Source organism: Frieseomelitta varia, unplaced genomic scaffold, assembly GCF_011392965.1.
Source record: "Frieseomelitta varia isolate USP_RPSP 00005682 unplaced genomic scaffold, Fvar_1.2 scaffold_194, whole genome shotgun sequence".
NCBI lineage: Eukaryota > Metazoa > Arthropoda > Insecta > Hymenoptera > Apidae > Frieseomelitta > Frieseomelitta varia.
The window spans coordinates 137,595-149,390 of NW_025109683.1; the positions used below are offsets into that span (position 1 = coordinate 137,595).

Genomic DNA, 11,796 nt, shown 5'->3' on the forward strand with positions numbered 1-11,796 from the left:
TCCTGAAAGTAGCATTAAACCATGCAAGGGACAACTCTAATAAAGATAGTTTCCTTTTCTTTACAGAATTTAAGATAACAAACTGCATCACAAGAATTATTAAACGTCTCAACAATTCCTATCCACAAGATGCTGTGAGTGAGGATTTCTCTCTTCTAGGAAAAGATTTCAATTAGATTAAAGGTTATTCATAGCTACAACTATTATATTATTATGTAGGTTTTCTTCTGGAACTCAAGAAGTCTTTACTCTAAGTGGAAATTCAGTCCATCTTGTGACATCCTCATTTTATTGAAACAAGGCTCACTCATAAGGACAACTTTAGCTTGTCAAAATTCATAAAAATGGTAAAAATTCATAAAAGGTAGTAGAATTCTAATTTTTCAATTTTCAGGTAAATTACTAATATCAAATCTCCTGACATCTCAGTTGAATTATGCAGTCTTTGTTTAAATAATATGAAGCCAGAACTGGATACATTTGTCTGCTATAGAGCTCCAGGCCTCACTGTCACACACGATCTAATTGTTCAAAATAATGACATTAAATGCAACTGCATTCTAGTGACTTTAACGCTCATCATTTCAGTTGGAATTGCAAATAGCAATGATAGAAGATTTCATAATGCCTTGATAACCGCTGATTTACTACACAATGATAACTTATACATATATTAATGTATATAAAAATTTTACATCCAATATTGATCTCTTATTCTCTACTTTGAATATTTGTAACAAAATTGATACTATTGTGTGTGATGAGACCCGAAGTTCTGATTACTTCCCTGTTTGTTTTAATATTAAAATAGATAAGAACTATTATGAGAAAAAGCCATTCAAGCTTAAATCGAATTATACTGACTGGCCAAAATTTTTCCATACTCTAGAGAATCATTAGATAGATTTCTTCACTAATGATTACAATGCTCTGTAGTAAATACGAATTTTTCATTAATATCATCACCAACGCAATTAAATTCAATTCACTTTCTAAAAAGAAATTTATTAACTTTTTTGGAAAAAAAAAATCTAGTTCCCTGGTAGAACTTTGAATACTCAAAAAACTTTACAGAACCTTCTTCAGGAAATGATAGCATTTGCACAACTTGGAGAATTTGATTAGTTATAAAAAAATTTCGGCTTTTACTACAAAAATTTTAAAAAACAAAAAAAAGGTAGTTTCAGAAAATTCACTGAAAGTATCAATTTTCATTCTGATATAAAGTACATATTGCTTATTTGTAAAATCTTTACAAATAAACAATATAAAGTCTTTAAAAAGTGAGTCAAAGTTACTTTTTCCCCACTTCTCAAAAAATCTGCAATGTAATGATCTGGAATCTGGCTTATATAAAATAAACTCTCCAATTCCAATCAGATCTATCCTATTTCCCTATTTGACTTTCTTGATTCTCGTTTTAGTTTTTCCAAATTCAACATTGTACTTGACTGCAAGAATATCAGTTCCAGATATGGATGGAATTGACTTTGACATCTTAAAATAATTGTCTACAAAATACAAACTCCTCTTACATTTCCAATAATATGTTTAATAACAATAACTATCCTTACAGCTGAATTCTTTTGCCCACTTCATAAAAAAAGTACTTTAATACTGAAATTGGTAACTTACAGACAACCAGTACAGCCTTAGAAAAGGTAAATCATATGGTAACAATTTCGTAAATTTCATTCTTAATCTTCTAAGTACTAACGTCCGATATATCGATACCTATATAATATCTGAGAAAACCGAATGTCCGATATATCGATGGTCTCTCTTCTTGTTGTGAGTAGCTTGAGTCTTTATTTGATTTGATTAACTTTGAAAATATAGGAACTACAATAATTTATATGAAAACATGTAAAATTAAACTTCGCCTGGCAGTTTAAATCCGTCTACTAGCGAAGGGGGATTTAAATACTCCGTCCTTAGAAAGTTAAGCTAGATGAAGCTTTTAGGAACCGTCAAGTCCTGGCTGCATTTCTAGACATCCAGGGTTCGACAATGTAAATATCTCAATCGTGTTGACTAAACTCGCCTCTCTTGGTTGTCCTTCTAGTACCTTAAAATTTGTAGAGTTTCTCACTCAAATAAGACTTATAGTCTCAGACCAAATACTAGATAAATTTAGATATGCTTTCAAATGCTTATTCCGCAAGGCGGAGTTTTAAGTCCCCTTCTATACATTCTTTACACTTCGCAAATCGCTGAAAATCTTCCAACAACAATTTCTGTCTATCAATTCGGAGATAATGTTGCTATTTACATCAAATTCTCATTCTTGAAAAGAGCCAGAAACTCCTTAGAAAAAGCTATCAATTCTATCAGCAAAAATCTTTCCGATATTGGCCTTCAATTTACTATTAGTAAAACTGTTCTTCTTTATTACAACAGTAAAAAAATATTACCAGGCAGGGCTGAAATAAAAGTTAAGAATTCTATTTATTAAATTGAGAATAAATTTTCCAAATTAACGCTTAAAAAAAAAAAGAATAGCCTAGATGTCACGGACGAGTAGACTTAACACGAAATATTTTTTTATTTTTACTTTTTCGTTTCATGGAGTCTTAATTACCCTATTAGCATTTTCGTGCCACATCTTGTCGTATTGATTTACATGAGTTTTGTAAATTTTCACAGCGCTACTAATGAAAATCAAAAAAATATTGCCGTATCTGCTCTGAGAATAATTTATTGGATTAAATATAGTGATACTTCATCAATAAAAGAATATAAATATAATAAGAATATGAAATATAAAATAAGAATATAAAAAAAATATACGATTCAGAATAGATTGATGGAATTGGGACGAAAAATTTATTATATATTTGATCATTTACATCTGTTTAAAAGTATTAGAAAAAAATTGATTGAAATGTATTTTTATTTTATTTTATATTAAAGATTATACGTCTTAAATAAATATTTCTATAAATATTACTTACTTTTTATCCCGAGATGTTACGTCCGAAACACGCGCGTATTGGGGTTAGATTAATTAACGATTACAGCGCCATTATACGGTCAAATACACTTCCTACGATTGGATGTAATCGATATTTCTCATGATCGATTTTTAAGGGGGAAGCATGGCAGAAAGAAGCACACCTCTCTTGTAAAGAAGAAAGTGTTATCCAGAAAAACTATCTAGAAAGAAATATCATCCGGAAGTTCTCAAGTAAAAATTCAAATCAATAGTTGTTAATGTTACGACAAGCTCGACGGTGAACGGTAGTTGCTACCCGCTTCGCTAGTCGCTCTCTCGTCGTGCCTTTTACAGCCTCCGGAGAGATGTTTTAATGAATGAAGACGTTATGTGGAATAAATACTTATATTTCACGAGTAATACAAAGTAGTTATAAACTGTATGTGTGATGTGTCGGGAGAGGGCACGCTAGCTCTCCTTGTGATTGACGCAGACAAGACGATATTTGGACTGATTTGGTGAAAATGAAAATGAAAGCATGAACAGTGTGATTGCTGAATACTTATATAGGCCGCCAACCTCCCCCCATACCTCTGACCAGGGTGTCTTCTAGGGCCCCTTCCATATCCCAATCTCTCCTTCCATGTAGGAGAGAGTAGTTGGAAGGGATGATAGAGAATTCGGGAAAATTGGCATGGTTATAGTCTTCCAGCCGTCCATACAATCCCTTGCCAGATGTTGGGGTGAGGTATGACGCTTCTGGTCTTGAGTACTGCGTGATCTTTTTAGAATGGAACGCGACTTTCGGGAGCCGGCCGAGACGCCTTGGTTCCTAGGCTGGGCTTTTGTTTATACCCTACCGAGCCTTCCCATGCCCTGTCTTTTCCTAGAAGGCAAGAGAAAGTCCTTAGAGGAGAAGGTGACAGGGCATCTGGCAATTCTCGATAGGATCTAGGTTTTCCCGGCGCCAGCCTGGACTAACCGTCTCGGGGTATTCTGTTCTGCTCCAGAACATGCCGCCCCCCATTGACCGGTTACGGTCAATCATGCTTGTTGTAGCGGTGTGCCTGTGTAGATGATTAAGTGATGTATTGAGTACTAGTTACATATATGGATAGTATAAATAATTGTTCGATGATCGTTCTGATAGCTGAGTTATGATTGATCGGACTCGACTGGTAGTGGTGCTAGGTGTCGTACGCAACGTTTATATTCGCTGCTAGAAGTCTTCACGGTCGCCACTCTTACAACTTGGTCGTCGCCAGGATGTAGTGTCGTGATCCGTCCTAGAGGCCAACAGAAGACTGGTAGATTGTCCTCCTTGACGATAACGAAGGCTCCTATCCGAAGTTCTGTTGGTTTCTTCTTATGTCATTTGCTCCGGACCAGTTGATTAAGGTAGTCCTTGTGCCATCGAGTCCAGAAATGTTGTCGCAACCGTCTTATGTGTTGCCACATACTTAAGCTGTTTGTCGGTACATCGGTAACGTCTTTCTCAGCTGTGCTGGTCAGTACGTCCCCGATTAGGAAATGGCTGGGAGTCAATGCAGTGAGGTCGTTTGGATCCGAGGATATAGGAGTGATGGGCCGGAAATTCAAGATGGCCTCAATCTCGATGAGATATGTATTCATTGTTTCGAATGTAAGTAATTGATTTCCTATAATTTTGATAAGGTGGCTTTTCATATATTTTACCGCGGCTTCCCAAATCCCACCGAAATTTGGTGCGCGTGGTGGAATGAAATGCCACGTTACCTGCTCTCGGGTTAAGTAGTCGTGAATGACTGGACTTGTGTTACTTGCCAATTGTGAGCGTACCTCTCGTAGTTCACGGTTCGCGCCTACAAAGGTTTTCGCATTATCCGAGAAGAGATATCTCGCCTTACCGCGTCGCGTGAAAAATCGTTTCAATGCTGCTAGGAAGGCCTCGGTAGTTAGGTCGCTTACCAGCTCTACCGCCTTTGTGGCAAGGCACACAAAGATAGCTACGTATGCTTTTATTGATTTGATATTGCGCCATTTCTTTTCCTTGATGAGGATCGGACCGCAATAGTCTATTCCCGTGGCTAGGAATGGACGCTCAAACGTTACTCGCTCGGTGGGAAGATTTCCCATTTGATATGCAGGTAGTGTTGGTTTGAGTCTAACGCACGTAGTACAAGTTCTGATATAATTTTTTACCCCTTGAATGCCGTCGAGTGGCCAATAATTCTGTCGAACGGCATTTGAGGTCGCTTGGGCGCCTGCGTGGAATTGATTTATATGCTGCTGTCGAATAATCAGTTTTGTGATGTGATGACCTGCCGGTAGTATAATTGGTTGCCTTGCGTCTGATGTAACGTTCGCTCGCGCGATCCTTCCCCCCACCCGAAGGAGCCCGTTTTCATCTATGAAAGGGTTTAGTGCCCGTAATCTGCCCTTATATTCCGTCTTTGGGTTCGCGATGGTTGTCAGGTCGGTCGCGAACTCATGGGTTTGGACCAATTTCAGGATTCGAATGGTGGCTGTCTGGATTTCATTTATGGTTAAGGGTCTTTGGATTCTAGGATACTTGGTAACGTTATGATAGAATCGACAGCAATAGGCGAGCGTGCGTGTTAGTCTTTGTATGGACGAGAATCTTTGGTCTAGGTCCAGGTATGAGTCTAATGTTGTGTTTAGGACGGTCATTGTACGTTGCTCGGGTATCTCCATGGGACTCAGCGTTTGTCTCATCGGTTACCCACTGCGGTCCGTTGTACCAAAGGCGGTTGTCAACTAACTCGGTGGGATCCGTGCCTCTAGAGAGGATGTCAGCGGGATTGTGCTGTGACGGTACGTGTCGCCATTGTGAAAATTGGGTCCTCTGTTGGATTTGAGCCACCCAATTCGATACAAAGGTTTTAAGTAGGTGTAGTGGCGTTTTTATCCAGTGTAAAACGATCATGGAATCGGTCCATAATATTGCTGGTTCTAATGGCATTTTTAGAGCCTTGACGGTGTCAGTTACTACTTTAGTCAATAGGACGGCCGCGCAGAGCTCGAGTCGCAGCAGGGTCTGCGACTTGAGGGGGGCTACCCGGGATTTCGAGCAAATAAGATGTACTGAAGTGCGGCCGACCTGATCAGTTGATTTCAGGTATACGCAGGCACCGTAAGCCTTCTCACTGGCGTCGCAGAAGCCGTGCACCTGTATCGCGTGATCTCGGACTATTCGCCGAGGGATAGTTATTTATTGTAATTGCGCTACTTGAGATTCAAACTGAATCCACACTTGGTGTAATTGCAAAGGGATTGCCTCGTCCCAACCGATTTCCAATTTCCACTAGGCTTGCAAAAAAAGCTTGGCTTTAACTATTACCGGCCCGAGTAGTCCTAATGGGTTAAATAATTGCGCGATGCTCGACAACATGATGCGTTTGCTCACTCTTTGCCGATTTGGGAATTTCCTAATGTCGTAGCGCAGACTGTCGCACGATAGGCCGAGTGTCTTTTTTGTTTGGTCAGTCGCGATAGTCATTGCTGGAGTGTTGTCGTTCGATAGCGACGCAGGTACTAACCCCGGGTGATTTGATGCCCATTGGCGTAGCTCGAAACCTCCCTTGTTCGCGAGTTGCGTAAGCTCGTGTCTGAGTGTTAGTGCGTCTTCGTACGTATCCGCGCCCGTAATTAAATCATCCATGTAAAAGTCTGATTTGAACGTAGCTGCGGCTCTACTGTACGCTTCCTGCTCATCTGATGCGAGTTGGTGTAATGTCCTGGTCGCGAGGTAAGGTGCGGACGCTGTCCCGTACGTCACTGTATTCAATTGGTAAGTCAGTAGAAGTTTAGTCGGTTCATTTCGCCAGAGTATTTTTTGGTAGTGTTTGTCGGCCGGGTCGACTTGTATTTATCGGTACATCTTGGTGATGTCCGCTGTAATTACGAATTTGTGTTTTCGGAATCTCGTAAGTATTGTAAATAGATCGTCTTGTATGGTCGGTCCGGTCATTAAGGTGTCATTGAGGAAAATCCCGGTCGTGGTCCTGGCCGATGCGTCGAAAACTACCCGTAGCTTTGTTGTCAGGCTGTCTTCCTTCCGCACAGCATGGTGCGGCAGGTAGTAGCCCTCGGTTGTTGTGTCCCGATTGATCATGTGCCCAAACGTTTCATCCTTCATGAATGCCCGATACTGATCGCGTTGTATGGGGTCGCGAGCTAACGCCCGTTCTAATGACTTAAACCGTCCTAGCGCCAATGCGTAAGAGTCCCCTAACTGACCGGCTTTAGAAGGATAATCGAACCACGTACCGCCCCCCTTGAGGATCCCGTCGCGTATGTTGCGTATAGTGAGTCTCGCACAGTCTTTCCTCCTCCGAGAGTGAATGGGTCCGTGGACCTTCCTCAACTTCCCAGAATCTGGTCAACTGTTCGTGGACTTCACTCGTCACATAACACCTGATCTCCAGTACCGTAGTGAGCGCGGCTCGTTCTCCGGTCACGACCCATCCCAACAATGTCTTTTGCAATATTAGCGAGGTATGCAGCGGTATCTGACCGATGCACAGTAACCTTCAAAATACCTGTGCTCCCAAGAGACCATCAATACTCGATGGGGAGTGGAAGCCTGGATCCGCTAGCTTTATATGGTTGGGAATATGCAATTTTTCCCTTTGTAATTGCTAGGAAAGGGTGATGTCCGAGATGAAGTCCGCGATTAAGAAGTCTAAGGGTTGGGTAAACCCGGAGGTACGTGATCGCATTTGTGCCGTCGTACGTCGAGTTATATATGAAGTCATTGTTCATGCCAGTGATGGATAGGTGGATGGACTGGATTGATAGCTGTAATCGGTTTGCAAACTTGGTTGTGATAAAGTTTGCTTGGGAGCAGGAATCAAGCAGCACGCATGGGATAGGATGTCCGAATCGGTCCGTAGCAAGCAACACTCGGGGTTCGAACGCTGTTTTCAGGCAGGTCATATGGACCTGCGGAGACCCGTCCCCACTTGTCGTCGTGTCAGGATGCAGCATTGTGTTGTGCCTTTGTTGGCACACTCGGCACGCGCCCGACCTGCACTCGGAGATCGGGTGTCCCTTGCGTAGACAGTTTAGACACCCCTTTTGAGCCTTTACTAATCTAATTCGCTCCGCTACGGTAGCTCTTACGAACCTATCACATGTTTGAATGGGGTGATTCTGGTTGCACAGGTAGCATTGGGTGCTAACCTGAGTCGCGTATACGCGATGATGCCGGGTATCTCTTCGCGGTATAGGGTTTTGCGTCTCGCGGGGTGAACGATTGTTCGGTACGCGAGGGTCTCCCTGCGGATGTAGCTGGCTCTAAATGATGGCAGCGATCGTGGAGAAAATCAAAAAACCCCTGTATCTCCGGAAATTGCGTGTTGCCTAGGTGTTCTTTCCATTTTATATTGATTTCGTTATCCAATCGAGAGAAGCCCAGATGTATAAGTAAAGTGTCGGCGGATGATTGTTCAAGCGGGCGTAACGCGCGGTAATGTGCTTCGAATTGCGTAAAGAAGTTACACAGCTCCCGATGATTCCCTCTAGGTACTGTGGGTAGGTTGAATAACGAACGAATGTGATTCGCGGCAATAGTAACTGGTTTGTTGTATAGTCGATTCAGTAATTCCCACGCCCCACTATAATTTGCCGAGGAGTTCGCGAATGATTCGATACTTCTCGCGGGTTCCCCTTGCAAACATGAGCGCAAATAGGTTAGTTTTGCCCATCGCTCAAACGCGAACTGTCATGGATGGTTGTTCGGAATTGGTCCGCGAATCCTGGCCAATCCTCGTAGCGCCCACTGAATCGAGGTAATTGTATACTAGGTAGTGTAATATTATCCAACCTCAAGGTTTCGGCGTGGACTGTGACGAGAGGTCCGTTCTGGTGGGATTTGAACTCGCGGTTGCCTCGGTGGCAACTGTGATATTCGTTGTTTCCAGTAGCTCATATGCGCGATCGCAGTATGCCATATAACGCGATCTGATTTCCATACGCTCGCGGAAAAACCCCCCGTCCTCGTCCGCGGAATCGAGGTCGACTTGTATTTTTTAGAACGTATTGTACTCGGCCTCCAACGCCGCAAGTCTCCGTTTAAGAGTGACCGCCCGAGGTTCTAATTTTTGCGTTTCTAGCACCTTATCAAAATCTTGTAGCAAGAGTCTAAAGTCTTCGCGTCTCAGTTTTAACGTTTTGATTTTATCCTATAGTGATGGGACCATCTTATGTTGGGATGTGTTGTTAGCGGGTTAGAGACTCGGGCGACGTTAACCAAACAACTGTGATGTACGTTACCGATTGAAGTGACCTCTCGTTGTGGGCGTACGGCACAGGTGTAGTGGCTCCACTGCTCCGTTACGTAACCTTGGAAGTGTACTGCGTTGTTGACGCACGATGCCTATGAACTGTATTCACGACACTGATTTCACTTCACTTCGAATGAGGGGGACACAGGCTGCTGGGTCGTCACTTCGTTGGATGCTGGTGTGGATCAAGTTTATATGCACTTGAATCCGGGTTCGAAGGACCAAAATGTTACGACAAGCTCGACGGTGAACGGTAGTTGCTACCCGCTTCGCTAGTCGCTCTCTCGTCGTGCCTTTTACAGCCTCCGGAGAGATGTTTTAATGAATGAAGACATTATGTGGAATAAATACTTATATTTCACGAGTAATACAAAGTGGTTATAAACTGTATGTGTGATGTGTCGGGAGAGAGCACGCTAGCTCTCCTTGTGATTAACGCGGACAAGGCGATATTTGGACTGATTTGGCGAAAATGAAAATGAAAGCATGAATAGTGTGATTGCTGAATACTTATATAGGCCGCCAACCTCCCCGCATACCTCTGACCAGGGTGTCTTCTAGGGCCCCTTCCATATCTCAATCTCTCCTTCCATGTAGGAGAGAGTACAGTTGGAAGGGATGATAGAGAATTCGGGAAAATTGGCATGGTTATAGTCTTCCAGCCGTCCATACAATCCCTTGCCAGATGTTGGAGTGAGATATGACGCTTCTGGTCTTGAGTACTGCGTGATCTTTTTAGAATGGAACGCGACTTTCGGGAGCTGGCCGAGGCGCCTTGGTTCCTAGTGTAACGATGAGTCACCATGAATCACATATTGACTGTAACAATGACTCATCCACCAACAAAACAACGATAACAATATCCCACCCTTGCCCAAAACTCCGATAAAACAGGTATAAAAGGGTCATCCCCAAACTCCTCAAGTCAGTTCCATTCCGCCAACTAAACGTAAGTGTTTAATTTATTGTATTATTGTATAAATAAAAGTTACGCTGGAATACTACGGTATTCCGGGTCATATAAAAGAAGTGTTCTATTCAAATTCCGCGTAACAATTTGGCGATCCTGCCAGGATCCGCTAGCTACGATTATTCTACGGAAATCAACGGCACGGATCTTTGTGTGAAGAACCGGAGAGCGAAGCACAAACAGGCAGAGGACCATTTGAAACATTGAGTTAGGAACTCTTCGATCAAGGTAATTTTGGATTCGTTTAAAAAATATCGCGAACCACGAAAATCTGTACTATCGTCTACTGAAAGCGAATACGATTCGGAAACCGGATTTTACGACACTCCGAATATGTCTCGTGCTACTTCACCTGGAGGAGCAATCTCGCCCAGTCTAATGGACGAAATGAGAACAATCCGCGAGGCAATCGCGAAATTAGCAATATATACGGAAAAAGAAAATCATAAAAGGCGGAAAGAGATAGACGATCTGGGAAGGAGAACCCTCGGGCTAGTGACAGAAGATGAGAGCCCTGCTGAACGACCACGACCTCCACGCCAACAATCGGAAGATGACGACAATACAACAGACGAGGAACGGCTTGGTAACAAAGTATTTCGACGAAACGTCACGATTGCACAACACTCCACCCGACGAGTCATCCCGTCGTCACGAAGAGTTCATGAGTCCATCTGAATCACTACGGACGATAAGAGAGATAAGAGGAATTAGAGATATAAGAGTCGAGGACTTCATTAGACAAATTAAGAAAGCTTGCACACGAACCACCCGCCCATGTGTTCTCTTAGATTTAATTATAGCAGAGGAAATTAAAGATAATGCATGGAACGCAATTCGTTTCGAAACAATCGAAACATTCGAAGAATTATATAGTGCGTTATGGCGCAATATTACCGGAGCTGCTTCTACGGAAATTTGCAAAACACAAATACGACAGATACACCAAGGAATAACGAAATCGGTAAATTCTTACACCCAACGATACAACGCAAAATGGAACGAACGTTACGCTATGCTATAGAAGCAGAACATAGACTTCCTACGAAACGGAATCTCCTGTTGCAAATAGAAGAGGAATCTGCAATACGAACCTACATTAACGGCCTAAGGGAAGAATACGTGAATCGAGTGGAAGATGCAATGTCTCGAAGTATAGACGAGGCACGAACGAAGACCTTGACCATAGAACTCCGCAACAGAGAGCGACAACATTGCCAACGACGTGACGTCACAACCAAAGCCCCATCTCAAAGGATTCTCCCACTCAACAAAAGTTCAACCCCACCACGTGCACCTACCTATCTACGACCATCCGAATCTGTGCAACGAACATCGACTTTGCAATGCAGGCACTGCAAACGGTACGGACATAGCGAAGCCAACTGCTTCCGTAAGCATCAGAATTTTCGGTCGATACAGGACCAAGGGAGACCCCCACCCGAGCAAACAGAACAGAGATGGAAGACGAAAACCAAGAGTTCACAGATCCGGAGCAACATTGCGAAGTATCTGGTTTAGAATCGATGGGCGAATTCAACGAATGTTAGTCGATACGGGCGCCGACATCAACCTCATGAAGGAAGACACTGCCAAGACTTATC

General features: G+C 42.7%; 1 protein-coding gene and 1 long non-coding RNA gene across 2 annotated transcripts; one reads left to right on the top strand and one right to left on the bottom strand.

Annotated features, from left to right (window-relative positions):
* Positions 1-61: 61 nt before the first annotated feature.
* Positions 62-701, top strand: LOC122526807. The gene is made up of 2 exons (XR_006306220.1): positions 62-134; positions 220-701. It is a non-coding gene; the product is annotated as an uncharacterized LOC122526807 (long non-coding RNA).
* A 3,389-nt stretch (positions 702-4,090) lies between these two features.
* On the bottom strand, positions 4,091-9,868 carry LOC122526811. Its single transcript, XM_043650361.1, has 8 exons — positions 9,762-9,868; positions 7,755-8,063; positions 7,205-7,465; positions 6,798-6,829; positions 6,276-6,712; positions 5,550-6,104; positions 4,396-5,443; positions 4,091-4,275 (listed from the first exon to the last, which is right to left on the bottom strand). The coding sequence occupies exons 1-8, from the start codon at positions 9,866-9,868 to the stop codon at positions 4,091-4,093; spliced, it is 2,934 nt and encodes a 977-aa protein (XP_043506296.1).
* Positions 9,869-11,796: the final 1,928 nt, after the last annotated feature.

Coding starts and splice junctions, on each gene's coding strand:
- LOC122526811 (XM_043650361.1), bottom strand. CDS start 9,868: ATGCCAATTTTCCCGAATTCTCTATCATCCCTTCCAACTGTACTCTCT. Junction 6,105..6,275: donor CATTAGGACTACTCGGGCCG/GTAATAGTTAAA, acceptor CACGCGATACAG/GTGCACGGCTTCTGCGACGC. Junction 4,276..4,395: donor TGTACCGACAAACAGCTTAA/GTATGTGGCAAC, acceptor AACTTCGGATAG/GAGCCTTCGTTATCGTCAAG.